General features: G+C 38.2%; 1 protein-coding gene across 1 annotated transcript in view; it reads left to right on the top strand.

Annotated features, from left to right (window-relative positions):
• The window catches only part of dhx36 (DEAH (Asp-Glu-Ala-His) box polypeptide 36), a 48,459-nt gene that overhangs the window by 7,079 nt on the left and 22,963 nt on the right, over positions 1-18,417 (top strand). The window contains exons 11-15 of the mRNA XM_052582210.1: positions 404-509; positions 4,826-4,913; positions 5,280-5,335; positions 5,494-5,558; positions 6,988-7,131. Of these exons, the coding sequence (XP_052438170.1) occupies positions 404-509; positions 4,826-4,913; positions 5,280-5,335; positions 5,494-5,558; positions 6,988-7,131 (459 nt within the window). The remainder of the gene's footprint in view (positions 1-403; positions 510-4,825; positions 4,914-5,279; positions 5,336-5,493; positions 5,559-6,987; positions 7,132-18,417) is intronic.

Below are 18,417 nucleotides of genomic sequence, written 5' to 3'. Positions count from 1 at the left end.
CCCCCCACCCACAATTCCGTCCGGCCCGAGACTAGAACCCGCAACCCTTCGATTGGGAGTCCAACCCTCTAACCATTAGGCCACGACTTCCCAAGGCTATACTAAATCTATTCCCATATTGAAAGAACGCAACCACCATCTTATGCCTCGATGTGCAAGCACATTAAAGTTAATTAACTTTTTGATAAATCAACCTACGTTTACAAACCTGCACGCCAGCCACTATAACAAAATTATTTAGTGCATTTTAAGTATAAAGCTATTGGTGGGGCTGCAGTTATATCATGTTGTTGATGTTTGTCTTGGAGCTTATAAAGGTGAATTCTAAATGCAAATATTTACCAGTGTTTGTTGAGTCACTGAGATGTGATGTAGCATGACCTCTCTGCTGTGTGATTGGCAGGTACTCAGACAGCACCATTGATGCGCTGGAGATGATGGATGATGATGACAAGATCAATCTGGAGCTTATCGTAGCATTGATCAGACACATCGTGATGAAAGAGGATGTGAGTGCTTTCCCTTTACACCTGGACGTTTTTTTTTTTTTTTGTGTGTATGTGAGTGTGTGTCCATGTGACTTGGCCGAATCAGGGATAGATGGTGATTCTCCTGTAAAGCAGAAACATGTTGGCATGAAATGTGTGCTAATAGGCCTGCATAGCAGATGCTCTCCTCTCCTCTCCTTTCTTCTGAACTGTCATGAATTGAACTTCACTTCTCTTTATACCTCTTGGATTGCTTCTGTCTACATCCAGCTCTTTTATGTGGAAAAATATAGGCACGTGTATCATATGATTGCAGAGAAATGTCATAGAGGGTGAGATTAAAGCCTCCAAACAGGAGGTTCTGTTCGGTATCTCTCTTTTTCAATACCACATTCACATTCTTTTCATAACATTACATATTCATACCAACATGAATAAAATTGATCTGAATTCTCAAATATGAGAGATATAACTAAAAAATTATAACCTACTATTATACCACCAAAAGGGCTCATGTTTATTTTTATATTTTCCCCCCTCTGTGGTGCACTTATTATGTCAGTCATGATTTAGCTTAAAACCATTCCTATCTCTGACCCTTAGACACAAATGGGCTGCTGTGCCTTTAAGGCACTGTCTCAAATGACATCGTCAGCACTTGTGGTCGTCCTCCAAGTCACACTTTGGAGATGTAGGTCATGTAACCTTCGTTCCCCATGTCCATCAGTGAGCCTTGGGTGCCCATGTCCCTGATGCCGGTTCACAAGTTGTCCTTTTTGGCCATTGTCAAAGTCACTCAGATCTTTTTGCTTGCCCATTTTTCCTGCTTCCAACACATGAAATTCAAGGACTGTTTACTTGCTGCCTTATATATCCTGCCCCTTGACAGATGCCACTGTAATGATGGAATCAGTGTTTTTTAGTTCAGTTGTCAGTGGTCTTAATTTTGTGTCTGATTAGTGTATTTTTTTTTTTTTTTTTTTCATTTAAATATGATTATATGTTTAACTTCATTTTATTAATTTGTCCAATTAAAAAAAGTGATTTCCATTTAAACAAATTATGAATATTACACCAAAATAGCTTCTGCGCTATATATTTTCTATAGTCTTTTTTGTTGCACAAATAAAGACTATAGAATGCCCAAGAAGTGTCACTCGTATAGTTTTGTATGGTGGAAAATGCATCATTCAATATGGCCACTCTATCGAAGAAAGTCCTGCCTTCTGAGTAAAAGAGCCAGCTGCTTATGGGTAAAGTCATTGTGTCACTGCAGCTGCCATTAGAAGTTCTGGTTGCTATAGAAACATTCAGCGTTGGCTGGTCTAGCCTGAAAAATAAGCTTTTTTAACACAATTTGCTTTAAAGATGGCCACCGGCTTAAATGACTTGCCTTAAAGGGACTTTGGAACGAATTAATACAATAAGACCAATTCCAAATTTTTATTTGGGCTGAAGAGTCCTTAGTAAAACACTGATATAATGTAAAACATGTATATAATGTCCCTGAAGGCAGATAATTATATTATTGTAGGTAATTTTCCAGATTGTAATTAGTTAGTGATGTGGCATAGTGATACATAAACATATATATATATATATATATATATATATATATATATATATATATATATATATATATATATATATGTATATGTATATGTATATATATATGTTCATGTTCTATGACACAATGATTCCATTGTTGGTTAACTGAACTTGGATCGTTTCTCATTCACTCTACTTCTCATCATTTCAAGTCTTCTCCATACTGTGCTGTCAATAAAACGTTGCAAAATTTGAGTTTTGCAGTCAAAAACTTATTACATAAATGCTACATTAAAAAAAAACAAATAATATAAATGCTGTATGAGAAGCTTAAATTACTCTGACCCTTACTAGAACAGTGCAGCTGAGAAATCAGAGAAGAGTTTAGCTTGTTTATTTGCCACTGTCAGATACAGCAGTGTGGGTTGCCTTTCAGGAGGAAATTTTTGCGATTGGCTAATTAAGAAGCCAAACCATGAAATCACAAATCAAAAGGAGTTTTAATTAATGTTGTATGGAGATTAAGCATGCTTGTTGACTTCACTATCTTCTGACTGGCTCTTTACTAAACTTAAAGTCAATAATTTTTGTTTTCAAGAAGAAAAATAAGGTCTGGTAACCCCTAAAATGGCGGGTAAATAACTCTTTTTATCATGAAATATAAAATAGACCCATCACATCAGCCTTCTTGTGTCTGCCTGTTCTTTTTGTTTGGGGGAGGAGGATCAAGAGCAAGTTTGTTTTTGTAGAAAAGGGGCACTTTCTTTATCAGTGTCACAATCCTGGATGTCACAGCAGAACAGGGAGATTAAGTATGCCTAATCTTAACATTTGGGAATACTCAAGCTTTTTTAACGTCAGGTTTGTTTTGCTCTACACAGAGGAATCTGGGTCACAGAATGCTCTAAAATGCATTCACATACATACACACACAGTTTCCTTTTGGCATGCACAACCAGTGACACGCTCATGTGCATGCACACATTGCAAGAGTAAGTAGATTCTGCTTAATTTGTCATGTAGCATTGATGTGACGTTGCTTGGTTTGTTAAATATAGAACCAGGGCCGCCTGGGAGCACTTCATGTTTTATCTCCCCCTCCCCTCCATCAACACTGCATTTTTATGAGGGTAGACCTCTTAGATTGCTTTTGCTAACGTGAAATATTTGATTCACTTCGTGACATTGGTAGGCGACTCCTTTTTTAGGAGAAATTACCCTTCAGATCACAGTGTGGGAATGTAATTTTCTCTGAACTTGCCTAATTATACAAAATGCAAAGCACTTCATTATTGTGAGTTCATTAATTGTGTCTTTGTGTGCAAGTAATTTTGTGTGGAGTGATTAAGTGGTTAAAGTGCCCCTATTATGCCATTTTTACAGTTCCTAATATTGTTTTGGGAGTCTCCTTCAATAGGATTACATGCATGCAAGGTCAAAAAAACGCTTTTGTTTTCTCAAAATAGGCATTTAATATAACCTAATTTTCAAGCGATTCTCAAACGATTCGTTCTAAGCAGTTCAAAGATTCAGTCTATCTAAACCCCTCCTTTCCATGAGTCTGCTCTTCTCTGGTTGGTCAGATGGTCCAGTCTGTTGTGATTGGTCTAAGGAGTACACCGGTGTCGGAAACAATACGCCTATACAATAGTTCTGTATTTTGTATGCTCTATAGAAAGTATAAACATATTATTTATCATGCAGGTTGTGATTCAGTGGAGAAGCCGGTCCACATAAAGAGGATACTAAACCATCTTTTAACAACAAGCATTTTGTGAACTCCTAGAGATTAAAGAAGCAGTTTTCAGTAGAATGAGGTGTTTGTGGGTGTGGTCAAGTTGTTCGCGAATGGAGAGGGTATAACATAGGCACGCGTTATGCAAATGTGTTGCCCCGTGATGTGTAGCCATCACGGAAGTGGGATCTGAATTACTAACGACTCGTCCAGGCTGTAGAGAGTCGATTTCTTTTTTTGGGGGAGACAATGACTTTATCGTGCACTTTCAGCTTTACAAATTTGCAGATCGTTTACATTCACAAAGCTACATTACACACTGCAGGAAAGGCAATATTGGAAATGGCAAAATAGGGGCACTTCAACAATCATATGACACATGGAGATGCGGAGCTCATGGGATGCTAGGCTATTGCAGCTGCCTGCCAAGGTGTAATGCGGTTGCTAGTGTGTTCTTCATGGTTTATAGTGGTTGCTATGTTTTTTATGCTTTTGAATGTCTCTTATGCCAACAAATGCTATATTTATTTGATCCAAAACACAGTAAAAACAGTAATATCTTAAAAAATAAATGCCAAGTTCTGCCATGAAACTCTAGATGGTTCACAGGCTGACTAGTCCTTAATGCAAATTGATCATATTTACAGTGCAAAACTGCCTGGCAAAAACTGAGCCAATGAGCATACTGCTGTACATTTAAGCATTTTCCAGAAATCCTTCATTGTTCAAGAACATTTTTTGAAAACAGTTGTGCTTAGCATTTTAGTGTATTTTTTTAGGATGCTTTGATTAATCGAAAGTTTATAAGAACAGCATTTATTCAAAATAAAAATCTTTGTCACTTTGTTAATGTTATTAGTGTAACTTTTGATCAATTCAATGTGTAGTTAGTTGCTGTAAATATTTAATATAATATTTTTTTGGAATGAGTGAATTTTTTTGGATGAGTGTGTGCAATTATAGACACATAATGAACCAACATTTGTAAACTTCTTAAAAAAAAAAAAGAATGAGTGTGCAATTATAGACACATTGACGCTGCTTTTTCCTGCAGCATGGAGCGATTCTAGTGTTTCTTCCTGGATGGGACAACATCAGCACCCTGAATGATATTCTCATGGCTGACCAGATGTTTAAGTCAGGTAGATGTTTCAGTCTTTTAGTCCCTTAACCCCTGTTTGTAATATTACTTTTTACCTGTAAATAATTATGAAGATATAGTTTTATATCTCAACATTTCTTGGAAATTGAAATCAGTCATACCAGACATTACCTCAGCATTTGAAGAAATATTCTAGAAACATTGTCATAATGAAAACATGAATGTTGATTGGTGATGAGTGATTTACTTGCGATGTGTAGAGGGTTAGTTGTTATAGGAATATAAAAATTAATCTACATTCATCACAGCATCATTTGTCTTTACACAGATTTAACAACAAACACATGTATGCTAGCAGCCACAGCACCTTGAGTTCTGACTTCCTCAAATCTCGACTCTCTTTCAGATCGGTTTATCATCATCCCCCTCCACTCTTTGATGCCCACAGTGTCTCAGACTCAGGTAAGTGTAGACAGCTATGTTAAGCTCACAAATGCGATCTTTCCCTTCCATCTGACTGCTGAATTGAATTTACTTGGCTCCATGTGAAGTCCAGCGCCTCAAACTTTCAGTAATGCTATTATGTTCATGAATGACACTTCGCTTCTCTTTCCCCTCAGGTGTTCAAAAAGCCACCCCCAGGAATGCGTAAGATTGTTATCGCTACCAACATAGCAGAAACCAGGTGGGCTTGAGTGTGCTCATGTTTGTACAGTTGTTATTTTTCTCTGTGTGTTTTGTGCTTTTCTGTGTCTTGTACTGTATGATGAATCTCTGTCAAAATTCAAATAACCATCTGTCAGTTTTGTGTGGTAATGAATAATTAACATGGTTTTCACTGTTTTTCTAGCTAGCGCCATCAGTATGCAAAAGTTGAGACCATGCAATGGCCAACTGGCAATAGAGCGAGCTAATTAAAGCTCAACTGACTAGCACACAGCTTTAAAACAGGCTTCAAAACATTGTATGTACAAACAAACTCAACAATGAGTTGAAAGCAGACAGAATTTGATGGGGTTTCATAAATAAATTCATGAGTAAATTTCTTTTTAATTGCACTCAGTATCATCATGTTGTTCTGCCGTTGGAATGTTTGGTCTCTGGTAATAAACATTTGAGTCTATAACGGTGTTGGATTTTTATCAGCTATTAGAGTTTCATTACAGTTATGTCAGCCTTGTCATCCTATTTCATTTTATCATTTATGGTAGGGCTGCAAGATTATGACAATAATCATAATTGTTGATCATTCCCTTGAACTTGTAATTGTGATTTATTAATTTATGATAATCACAATTTACATTTAATGATGTTTAATAATTGTTTGATGCAACTGCAGCCATATATTTATATGAAAATATACAAGCTAAAAACACTCTTAACAGAAAAATCATTAGTGCTTTTCTATAGAATTAAGACATTTAATATATCTCAAATGTCAAATATACATCGAATTGGTTTCTTCTTTGAATTATAAATAGTACAAATATGAATGGTATTATAATGTTATACTAAAAAAAATTAACAATGGAAAGACCCTTAAGATAACATCTGACATCTTAAGCATGCAGATTAACATAAGTGGACTTTCAACGATTACTTGCCTCTTTGAACAATTATGTAATTGTAGCATCCGTAATTGTAATCACGAATAGATATTAGATCAATTGTGCAGCACTAATATATGGTTTTGAAAAGTTTGCAGAAGACAAGATTAAACTTCCGTTACATTGCATTTGCACGAATATCTAATATAATAACTCAGTTGACACTATCATTGCATGTTCTTTTTACCCTTAAATACATGAACATTTCGGCAATCATTATTTCATATTCAAGTCTAGCGACACAGAATGTATATCTAACTATCATCTATCTAAATTTTGTTTGCTACTTCATCAGATCCTTAAAACAAATTTTGATTATGTACTTGCTTTGCAGTAAAGCGCTGAGCCATGTCAAGATGTGCTGTTGATTCTATGTATACTAAGATGAGTTATTATATTATCAACACATTATAATTATTTTAGGTTTTCCCACCCAAAATTTTCCCAAAAGGTGAATTACACTTAGTAAGACAACATTCAATATTCTTTATTCTCTGTCTCTTTCAGTATCACAATAGATGATGTCGTGTATGTGATAGATGGAGGGAAGATTAAAGAAACTCATTTTGACACCCAGAACAACATCAGGACCATGACAGCAGAGTGGGTGAGCTTAGCCAATGCCAAACAGAGGAAAGGCCGTGCTGGCAGGTACATATATTTCTCCCTCCCCTCACTCATCCTCTTTTATGTGTTATTCCTTCTATATATCAGCAACTCTTCTTCAATGCATTCACAAGTATCAAAACCAATTTCAGTCAGAAGAATTGCACCCTTTATATAGAATATGGAAGAATATCAAACCTCTGGGAATATGCAGTATATGCTTGTATCACAAAAATGCTGTGGGATAAAATTAATCATTTGCATGTGTTTTTTCCCCCCACTCACGCAGATCAAAGCGTTTTTTTTTTTCTAGAAAAAAAAAAAAAAAAAAAAAAAATATATATATATATATAACTATATATATATAACTATATAAGTATAACTACTTACCTCTTTTTTTTTTTAATTTGTGTTCTGCAGAATTAGGAAAGTCATGTCATTATTAGTATATATAACACTGTAAACTTCAATTAAAATAAAAGATTTTCCCATTTTTTTTCTACTGAAGAAAAAAATCAATGCAGGTCATACGTTGTTTTGAACAACATTTGGCAACATGATTAAATAATGACCATATTTTCATCTGAGGTAAAATATCCATTTGATGTGAATAAACCCCAATTAGACTGAAACTAAAAACACTTCTCCCTTTGTATTCATGTCTAGTATGTGTTCATGAAAGGTCTGAAAGCCCAGACTGTGCTTCTCTCAAGGTTTCACTGTCTTTCTCTCTCTCTTTTTTTTGTAAGTCTGTCTATTCTCTGTCTATCTCTGAGCCCTGACTGCTTTTCTCAAGGTTTCACTGTCTCTTTCTCTCTCTCTTTTTGTATGTCCACACAGAAGAAAGAATGTGGCCTTGAATAGTTTCATTATCATTGTTACATGCATACATATCTCACATCTCAGATCCTTTTGGCTCTTTCACTTTGTTCTGTATACTGTAAATTGATGATGCATATGTAATTTATTTTATTTATTTATTTTGTTGTGTATTTAAATGGCAAACTAAACTGATTTCAGGTATGTGTGTGTGAGTGAGGCAGAGTGCGCTTTTGTCTGGTGTCTACGTGTTGGAGGTTAAATTGGCACAGTGACTCATGCTTTTTAGACAGTGAGTGAGAGTGTGTGTGTTTGTATGAAAGAGGGAGGATAATAAGTCAGGCACTAGCTTCTACATGAATCTACCCTGCTGCTCAGCACAGACTATGACACACCATTTCAGTTTCATATTCATTCATAAACACCAAAATATATGCCCCCTCTCATTGTACCACACATTGACACGACGCTCAACACTCCATAGTGCTGCATTATTCATGGAAAAGCAAATTGACTTTAACATCAGCAAGCTTTGACAAGTCTTTCATAGACGAACCTTTGACTGTTGGCATAAAGTTTGATCCAAAGTTGCAACTTAGCATGGCCAAGATGCAGAAAGTCTTTATAGAACCGTTTCCACCGCAGGAACTTTCCCCAGGAACTAGCGACTTTGTGCCGGTATTCTGTGTGTTTCCACCACAGGACCCAGGATCTAAATAAAGTTCCAGGTAGAAAAATTTCCATTTTTTGGGGGTGGGACATGGACGCTGAACATGCTGATTGGTTGAGTTCACGCTGCATTGCATTTCAACCACCATATTCACAACAATGTAGTTGTTTAGAAACTGCTTGTGATTCCAGCAAACCCATTGTTTCATCACAATTTCACAATCAAGTTAGGCACATCAACCATAACTCCTTCAAAAACAGCCAAAAGCCTTAGAGTTATGATTGATGATCAGCTGACTTTCTCAGACCACAATGCTAAAACTGTCCAATCCTGCAGATTTGCTGATGTTGAGACACTAAGAAAGGTTGTAACAGAATTGAGACCATCTACTTGCTCCTTTGATCCTATTCCTACCTTTCTTTTTAAAAGTATATTTGATTCTATATCTATTGATATCCTTGAGATAGTTAATCACTCCCTGCAGCTTGGCATTTTTCCTTCTGACCTTAAATCTGCCCTAGTAAAACCTGTGCACAAAAAAGGGAGTTTAGATATTTTAACTCCTAGTAGTTATAGACCCATTTCAAATCTTACATTTTTAAGTAAAATACTAGAGAAAATAGTTTTTAATCAGTTGAGTACATTCTTAAATGCAAATTCGAAACTAGAGATGTTTCAGTCTGGGTTTAGAAAATATCATAGTACAGAGACCGCTCTTATTAAAGTAGTAAATGATATAAACATAAACCTTGACAGAAATTGGCCTTCAGTTCTGGTGCTTCTTGACTTGAGTGCAGCATTTGATACAATAGATCACCAGATTCTTTTAAATAGATTAAGTGACTTAGTTGGTCTATCGGGAACAGTTTTAAATTGGTTTTTATCATATCTTAGTGAAAGAACATTTGTCGTATCCATTAATAATACCTTGTCTGAATATTATAAAGTACCATGTGGGGTTCCTCAGGGATCAGTTTAAGGACCACTACTTTTTAATCTATATATGTTACCTCTTGGTCAACTCATCAGGAGGCATGGCATCTCTTTTCATAGTTATGCAGATGACACACAGTTGTATGTAGCTGTGTCTCCAGATAACCCTGTACAAATTGATTCCCTAGTAAATTGCATTAAAGACATAAATGATTGGATGTCACAGAACTTCTTACAACTAACTTAACCAAGATAAAACAGAAGTTTTGCTTATTGGATCAAAAACGCAGAGAGAGAAATTGATCACTAAACTAAATGTACTCGGATTAAACCCAAGCCAAGTGGCAAAAAACTTAGGAGTTGTCTTTGATTCTGATTTTAATTTTAAAGCTCATGTACGCAATATTACTAAAACAGCATTTTATCATCTAAAGAACATTGCTAAAGTAAGATCATTTCTCTCTCTGAGCAATACAGAAAAATTAATGCATGCATTTATGACTAGCAGACTTGACTATTGTAATGCCCTTCTTACAGGTCTACCAAAGAAAACAATTAACCAATTACAATTAATCCAAAACACTGCTGCTCGAACATTGACAAAAGTCAAAAAAAGAGATCATATTACACCAGTATTAAAGTCATTACACTGGTTACCTATTAGATTTCGAATTGATTTTAAAAATCTTTTATTAGTTTATAAGGCATTGCACGGACTTGCTCCAGACTATCTTTCAAATATGATTACAGTATATGAACCGAGAAGGACTCTAAGATCTTCAGATTCTTTTCTTTTAAATGTATCTTATAGTAGAACTAAAAAACTTGGTAATGCTGCTTTTAGCCGTTATGCTCCTCACCTCTGGAACAATCTTCCAGAGAACATAAGATGTGCTGAAAACATTAATAGCTTTAAATCTAAATTAAAAACATATCTTTTTAGTCAGGCCTTCCTATAAAATCTTCTGAAATCTTTTTATAGTGTGCTTTGCTTTGTTGTAATGATGCATTTTTATTTATTTCTATTCATATTTTGATTTTTTTTAATTAAATTTTATCTTAATGGGTCTATCTATTTTACTTTTTAATTATTCCTGTAATTTTACTAATTGCTGTTTCTATTGTTTCCTTGTCAAGCACTTTGAATTGCATTAACTTGTTTAGAAAAGTGCTATTTAAATAATATTTGCTTGCTTGCTTCTGCCAGTTGAGTTCACGCAGCATTGTGATTTCAATCACCATTTATTCGAATCATTTTCTAAATATTACGTTAGTTACGAAATGTAGTTTTAAAAGAATTTCAGGCGAGAATGTAGTTGTTTTACACTCAAATATGCGGTTTATTTATAAAGACACCGCCTATTTAAAAATGTGTTCCGCAGATTACGGAGACTATCTGCTTTGCCTCAGCTTGCTACGTCATAGCTTGCAATGCTTTATTTGCATCTGGTGTGAACGGACCACTATTGTTTTTTTGTTTTTTTATTCAAAAATTGTCATATTGCGTCTTATTTACTATTAAAGAGGCCAAGAACTGCCTCTGTTTTTCATTTAGTACTGGTCTCTGAGGTCCACTTATAATGTTATCAAGACTTTTACCAAAAAACATCATAATTTAGAAGTAATAGTCTATGTTCTGTCCTGTTTTGATACCAAATGCCCACTGCTATGATTAGCTAACGCTTGTATATATCTATGTCCTTCACAGATAGATGTTGCTGTGATTTAGGTTTAAACGGCATAAATACTCCTATTAAACTATCAGTTAACAATAGTAATAACTTACTCCGCATTCACACCGCTGGTATCGACAGCGTCAAAAATCGCTCTGGCCGACCTGCTCACAACGCTAGAGAAAGATTCTTGAGATTGAATGCTTATCTTGTATTTAAAGTGGCTGCAAAGCAAACAAGCTTGTTGATCTTGTGCAGACTAACCACAATGAGAGTAATGTTATAAGTTAACCTCATGAAATATTGTTGTGGATGAAGTTTTAATATCCTTTACCTAATAATATATAAAGCGCTGTAAAAATACTCTGATGCAAGTAAAAGTCCTGCATTGAAAATGTTACTTAAGTAAATATAATCAAGTATAAGCATTACTTAATGTAAGTATAATCAAGCAAATTTGTTTAAAAGTAAACTGGGACTACTGTAGCCTACTATTATTTATTATATCATTAGATTATTATTATTATATCGTTAATGCACATCAGCAACTCACCAGAAACATGAATAATCTCAGACACCTTGGTCCACTTAATTTTTTTTTTTTTATGTCCCTGTAGGCTACGCAAACAGGGATTCATAGATAATTGCAAACTCACCACAGCAAAAATCAACCTGTCCTATATTGTGCTTGAGAACTAATGTTGTCGGAGCTGCGTTCTCTGGAATTCTCTCAAGTGGTGGACTTCTACATTCTGACTGGTTGCTGCCCAACCGTGTCATAGCCCATTACCATGAAGTTGCCCTGATTTCAACTCCCCTCGATTCTCTCAACGACCAAGCCGCGCCGCGTCGTTCTTTGCTGCTGCTCGACGCAGGCTCAAAATGAAAATTAATGACTTCTGGCCACTTTGACGCTCACGTCAATTTATATTAATAATTAATAATTTTAGCAATTTATAATTTCTAAAATGATAACTTTCATTTATATAATGCTTTAAACAAAATACATTTCGTTAAAGCAACTGAACAACATTCATTAGGAAAACAGTGTGTCAATAATGCAAAATGACAGTTAAAGGCAGTTCATCATTGAATTCAGTGATGTCATCTCTGTTTAAATAGTGTCTGTGCATTCATTTGCAATCAAATCAACGATATCACTGTAGATGAAGTGACCCAGACTAAGCAAGCCAAAAAAGACAGCATCAAGGAACCGAAAAAATAAAATAACATTTATCATGCAAGCAGAGAGATGTCATGACAAACGTTTAGTGATCATTTGAACACGACTGAATCCATTTAATGCGCACCTTTTCATTATGCAGAACTTTTTAAGCGTGTCTTAATGTTTAGTGAACTTCACTAAACAAATGTGTATGTGCCGCACAAACCAGCAAAAGATAAAGATGCAAACATGTTGACCAAGTAGAAAATGTATCCCTATCGAAGCTGATTATTAGCCTGTTAGAACTGGTTTGGTTTTTGAGAGACTAAGATGCGGAGCGTGGCTGTTTGATTGGTGAGCGCGCTGTGCTTATTCCATTAATTCGTATCATATTGTATCCCAAGCTTTAAATCATTGCCTTTTAAACATATACAAATAATAGAACGTTGTAACAACATTGGGTTGTACATAATAATTAACTCAAATGATATATAGGGAATTTGAATAATTAATCAGGAATATGATTAATATATATCTCATATGACAGTTACACTAAATTTTAGTGATTATGAAAAATAGCTCAATTGCATTCATCAATAAATCATTACAGGGCAGTGTAATTTACTCATTAATATGTCAATATTCCATTCTTCATATCAATTATAGTGATATCTCTTACTGTAAATTACTGCAAATCAAACAGTGGTTTGACTTATAAATTTTCAATAAAGTTATCACTTCTTATAATTCAAGGAAAAATATTCTCTGGCCATGAAAACATTATCCTATCATAAATTTAGTTTCTCAAAATGAAGCTTGTAGCTAGATCAGACATCTCAGTGACTTGTAATGTGAGCGGGGTGGAGGCAAAGGCAATCATGAATATATGGGTTTTTAATAATTGAACTAATAATACATCAAACTACAAATCACACAGAGTAAATATGCGTACGACACTACAGAAAGTAAACTTAGTACAAGACATAACGGAATCCAAATAAGGGAGAGAGAGAGAGAGAGAAAGAGAGAGAGAACGAATGAGCTCAGGTATGAAAATCCCAGACAGTAACCCTTAGATGCCAACACGAATCAAATCATAGACCAACTTTAAAGCAGCATTTAAATCTCCATAGAAAAATGATACTTGCAAAGTGTCCAGTGTGCGTGAGCTGGAGACCGTGTGACACGCGTGTGAGCTGCGCTGGAGCTTGGCGTGAGCGTGGAGCAGCGTGGTCCTTTGTGGCAAGGGGTGTTTGTCATCTTCCGGGCTGCTGCGGAATCGCGCGGTATTCGAAAGGTTTAACAAGGCAGTGTTTCAGAATTTGTCTTCCTCATGTGGAGAGGCGAATAAGCGAATAAACTTAGTAAAGAAAAGAAAAGAAAACAACGAAAACAAAAGCTTCCGGAGGATCCATGAGAATGGCTGTTCTCTCCGCCTCTCAGCCTCCCGGCTGAGAGGGACGGCGATGTTAGAGCGGCCCGAGGCCGCTCGGAGGGACGAGCGGAAGCGACCAGGTTCGACAGTAGAGCAGCGTGTCAGAGAACGAAGAGAGAGGGCGGACCTTGTTCGGTCAGCTCTTATGGCTTGAGATGGTTCACGCCTCGGTTCGCGTGAACAACCAATGAACGTCCGCGATCTGAAGCGGGAAAAAGTTCCTTTGTCTTTGTGGAAACATCCAACCTAATGATTTAGGGCTTATCAGATTTCAGCAGTAATATTCTAGCAAGTTCGTAATTCAAGATTAATACATTTTACACACACTTTACACAGGGGAATAGTTGGGTCACAACATGACAATTACAAAAACACCAAACAGTACATATATAGCTGATAGAAACACGAAGTTACATTCAAATGCAGAATTACACACATTTAATGTTTTGATTAACACACGATATAAACTGCAGATAATCCAATTTATATGAGGACCCATCTAATGAACCAAACAGCAATACTTAATACATTTAGAATACATTTGAGTAGATTTTACTATTCTCTTTCTAAGAGTTAGATTTCCTGTCCTGTTTCCCAGTGGGGTCATAAAGTTTTACGACCTGGTCAGGAGTGGGGTTACAGAAACATGACTATTTGAGAAAGTTAAAAAGGAGAAACATTTGCAACTTATAAGATAGTAAAATTATAATCCTTGCATAACAAGGATTAACCATTTTATGCAATACACAAACATTCAAAATACATATTAATAAAATGACGAAGATAAAGAACTTTAAGAAAGGTTTCTTTTTGTGTGTGTGCTTATGTGTGTGGGTGAAATATGGGGGTTTCATGTCCCCTTTGAGGCTCGCCCACTTGACTCTGGAATTTCTTGTCGTAAATAATTTAAATCCAGCCAGGCTGGCGCCAGGCCAGGCATTAGGGCGCCCAAAATGGTGAATTATGTTGTCAAACGAAGGTCCTTGTTTACTCACCTTCTGGTCTTTGAGTGCAGAATGTGTTAGAGACAGGATTCATTAATATGGCTGAAATACCATCAGCTCATTAGTGTTACATCTCCCCCTTTTCCGTCGGATGAAGTCCCTGTGTGGACATCATCGGACGGCAATCATCACTATGGGCAGATGAAAGGTGAATCATGACGGCAGGTGGTTCAAGATGGGAGGTGGTTCCTGGAGCTGAGGATTCAGCTTGATGAGGTTTGGTGTTGTCTTTGACTTGGCACCCCCTTTCCGGGGATTCCTTTGGAGACCTCCAGCCACAGTTGTCGTGAGTTTGGCTGTAGAGGTTTGCATCTCGTTGAGTCTCCTGTATAGGATGATGGTCACGCCAAGAGTCAGGGTGTAGCTGTTCGCACAGGAGTGTTGACGAGCCATCTGTCACCTACAATCTCTGCTTGCGTTTCTGTGACTTCGGCGGGGCAGCGCGTATCGCTGACCCAGGGTTGGAACTCGCAGATTCCTTCAACGTTGTGTCTTAGGAAGGGTTTGCTAAGGCAAAGATAATTAATGTCTTTGGTCAAAGTACACATGTGCATGTTTGGGGTCAGGTACAGCTGTGTGTCGCTGTCGTGGTAGGCCACCACATCTGGAATGTGTGTCTTGGTGTGGGTGTTGCTTTTCCACATCCTGACACTGACAATGTCTTTAGGTCTGTAGACTTGGCTTGACTCGCTGATGAGTTGGTTCAGGAGCACATGAACTTCTCTCTGTTTGGGGTTGACGTGCCGTAGGAAGGCACTATCCAGAGAGTTGGCCAGGTGTATTTGTAGCAGGTCAGCTGGCGTGGTGATGGCGTAAGACAGCACAGTTAGCACAAGGCTTAAGGGTATCATGTATGGTGGGGTTTTACCCGTGGTTAGGCTGTAATTGGAGGAGATAACCTCCCACAGCATGTCTGTTGTTAACGCTGTAAACAGCTGAGTCTGGGTAAAGTCCTTTTGGAAGACAGTAAACAGTGGTTTCAAGGAGTTTATGGTCTGGTTCGCTGCATTGACACTGGATGTAACAATGTTAATCATTCTGGCGGCTCAGAGCAAAGCCCTCGGAAAATGTTTTGAGCGGTGGTGGTGTCCACTTAACTCCATTTGTGTAACAGTCACTTTCTCATGTTGGCTGAACATGTGTTTGACATCGGCCTCAGTGTGAGTGAGGGAGTCCTCTCTCCATCGGATCCCTGTACAGCTGTACAGCTGTTCGGTTACAGTGCTGGGGTAGTGTGCCCTGTCGTCGGTGATCAGGAGTCTCAGTGGTCCTCTCTTTGGCTGACAGCACAGCACGGCAAACCACAGCAGCATCCTGGTACAGATAATATGGAGAGAGAGAGAGAAAGGGGAGAAAGAAACAAACGAGGGCTGTATTGGTTGGACAGGGCAGCCTCTTTGCTTAGTGGGCGGCGACTGGGTTTAGCTGACGCTTTAGCATGACGCTTGCCTCAGTGTTTTGTCAGTGGCTCTGGTGCTGCGTGGTGCAGCACATGCTGCGTCATGGAAATATATTGGCATTATCCCCCTTTTGCTCCGTGGCATTACAAGCCCTGGCATTGTGATGTCAGACGGTGCACAACCCACAATATTGTTCTGTGCATGCAGCATGTTTTGTGTATCATGCAGTGGTCTGGGGCGTTGGTTGTCAGTGACTGTAGACTGGTTGCCAGGGTGGGTGGAGGGGTCTGAGAGGTGGTAAAGCAAAGTCCTTATGGAGGTTTCAGAAGCCCGCATGTCCGCTATGTTGGTCTGTGTAGACAACGGAGCCAGTGTAAGCGATTCTGAGGTAGGCAGTTTAGCTAGTAAAGTTCTTATGCTGTGTGTAATCACTTCAACCTTGAATGTGGGTGGTTGGGTGGGTTGGGAGTGACCACAGAATGTTATTCAGTGTGCCAGTTTTAACAAGGGTGTCAGTCTTTTAAGTCCTTGTCTAGACTTAGTAGCTTTGAGTGTCCTTTTACCTTCCTCCAGTACACTGTCACATTGTGTGTTTTTGTGATGTTATCACATTGCTGGAACAGGTGTTGGTGTTTGACATGCTTGTTGTTTGCAAGTGTGAGTCCGAGTTCCACACATTCAGGTGAGGATTGGAAGAAACCCAGCATGTGGTTTAAGGTTTGACCACATTGCAGGTTGAGCCGCACTTGAGCAAAGTCTTTTAGCTGTTTGATGTTCAGAAAAGGGTCCAAGTGGTCTAGCAGGTCTTTGCTGATGAGAAATGTATGAGTGTTCATTGGTGAGACATACATGGGATGTACTAGACCCATCAGAACGATTGTCAGGTGAATGGAAACAACTTGTTCAAACCGGATGTCATTCTGTCTGTACGCCTGTACATTCCGTTCATAAGTTTGAGGTTTAAGAGTTCGATCTTGTCTCTTAGCTTAAAATTGGAGTCTTTTGAGAAGGTGAGATGAGATCACCGTCAGGTTTAATCCTGTGTCGATCAGGTCTTCCATGCTGACTCCTTTTCGGCCCACCCCCTTTTTGACAAGGCTGCCCAGGAATGTTGGCATCAAGGTAGGTGTGACGATTGATGGGTGGTGAGGACCGGTCTTGTGTAGCTCGCTGCGAAGGCAGGTAGTCAAAACAGCATTTTCTGGTACCTTGTGTTTGTGGTACCTGGTGTGAGGACCTGTGCTGTCTCGTTCAGGGTATGCAGCTGTCAGCTGTGGAGCTTGGTTGATGCTGTCACCTTGTGCTGTGACCGTCCAGGCCTCCTCCGCGATGTTGCTCCATTCACTGAGCCGTGCCTGGGCGACGAGAATGTGAACTAGGCTTCCGAAGATCCTGGCGAGTTCTTTGTAGTAGTAGCTTTGGTTTAGATCGCGTGCCATCAGTTCATCTAGCTCGGTGTCTAGTTGCTCTGGGTGCTGCAGGTTACTGGCGTCCTTGGGCAGGAAGGGGGTCGTCACTGCTTTCAACCATGTCAAGAGGTGGCCCCCGTGGACTGCTGGACTGGATGACTGGAACATCCTGACTCTGTCAGTGAGAGAAGCACAGCACGCACACACAAAAAGACCAATGCAAGTTCGTTCTACGGTTAACAAGCTATATTCAAACGGGCTGTGCCGTTTATGAGAATTTTGGGGCTAACTGATGCAAACAGTCAGACAGTTAAGTAGCCAATTAACTTGGGTCAACGAAGGACCTGAAATGGAGATTTGACAGGCAGTAGCCTAGCGGGTCATGTGATGACACCGGCTGCTGGTTGTTGCTCTGCTATTTAGCTTTCTTGGTGGCTCTCACAGGTCACTGTCTCTATGTGAAATGAAAGAAACAAATCACAACAGAACAGAGGATAGAAAAAGATCACAGTGAAACAACACTTGGAATGAGATACAAACAATAGAAACACAATGTATTAGTGAGAATAAGGAGGCCTAAGCATACTGTTAGGTTTTAAGATCGGGCCAACAGGTGAGTGGGCTATCTGGGTAGGAAACCTAGAAATATGGTGTGACTTAAAGAAGCAAAAGGGTCAAACACTTAAAATATATCTGGGGGAATATCTAATATTCTGGTGCTTATAATAAGTGGATGGGTTTTATCACATTTGGTTCACCTGGGTGAATTGAAGTCATTCAGGTGGAAACCAGTGGCTTGGTCAACCTCTCCGGCGCTCCCCAA

Source organism: Carassius gibelio, chromosome B18 (assembly GCF_023724105.1).
Source record: "Carassius gibelio isolate Cgi1373 ecotype wild population from Czech Republic chromosome B18, carGib1.2-hapl.c, whole genome shotgun sequence".
NCBI lineage: Eukaryota > Metazoa > Chordata > Actinopteri > Cypriniformes > Cyprinidae > Carassius > Carassius gibelio.
This window is presented reverse-complemented; position numbering and strand designations above follow the sequence as displayed.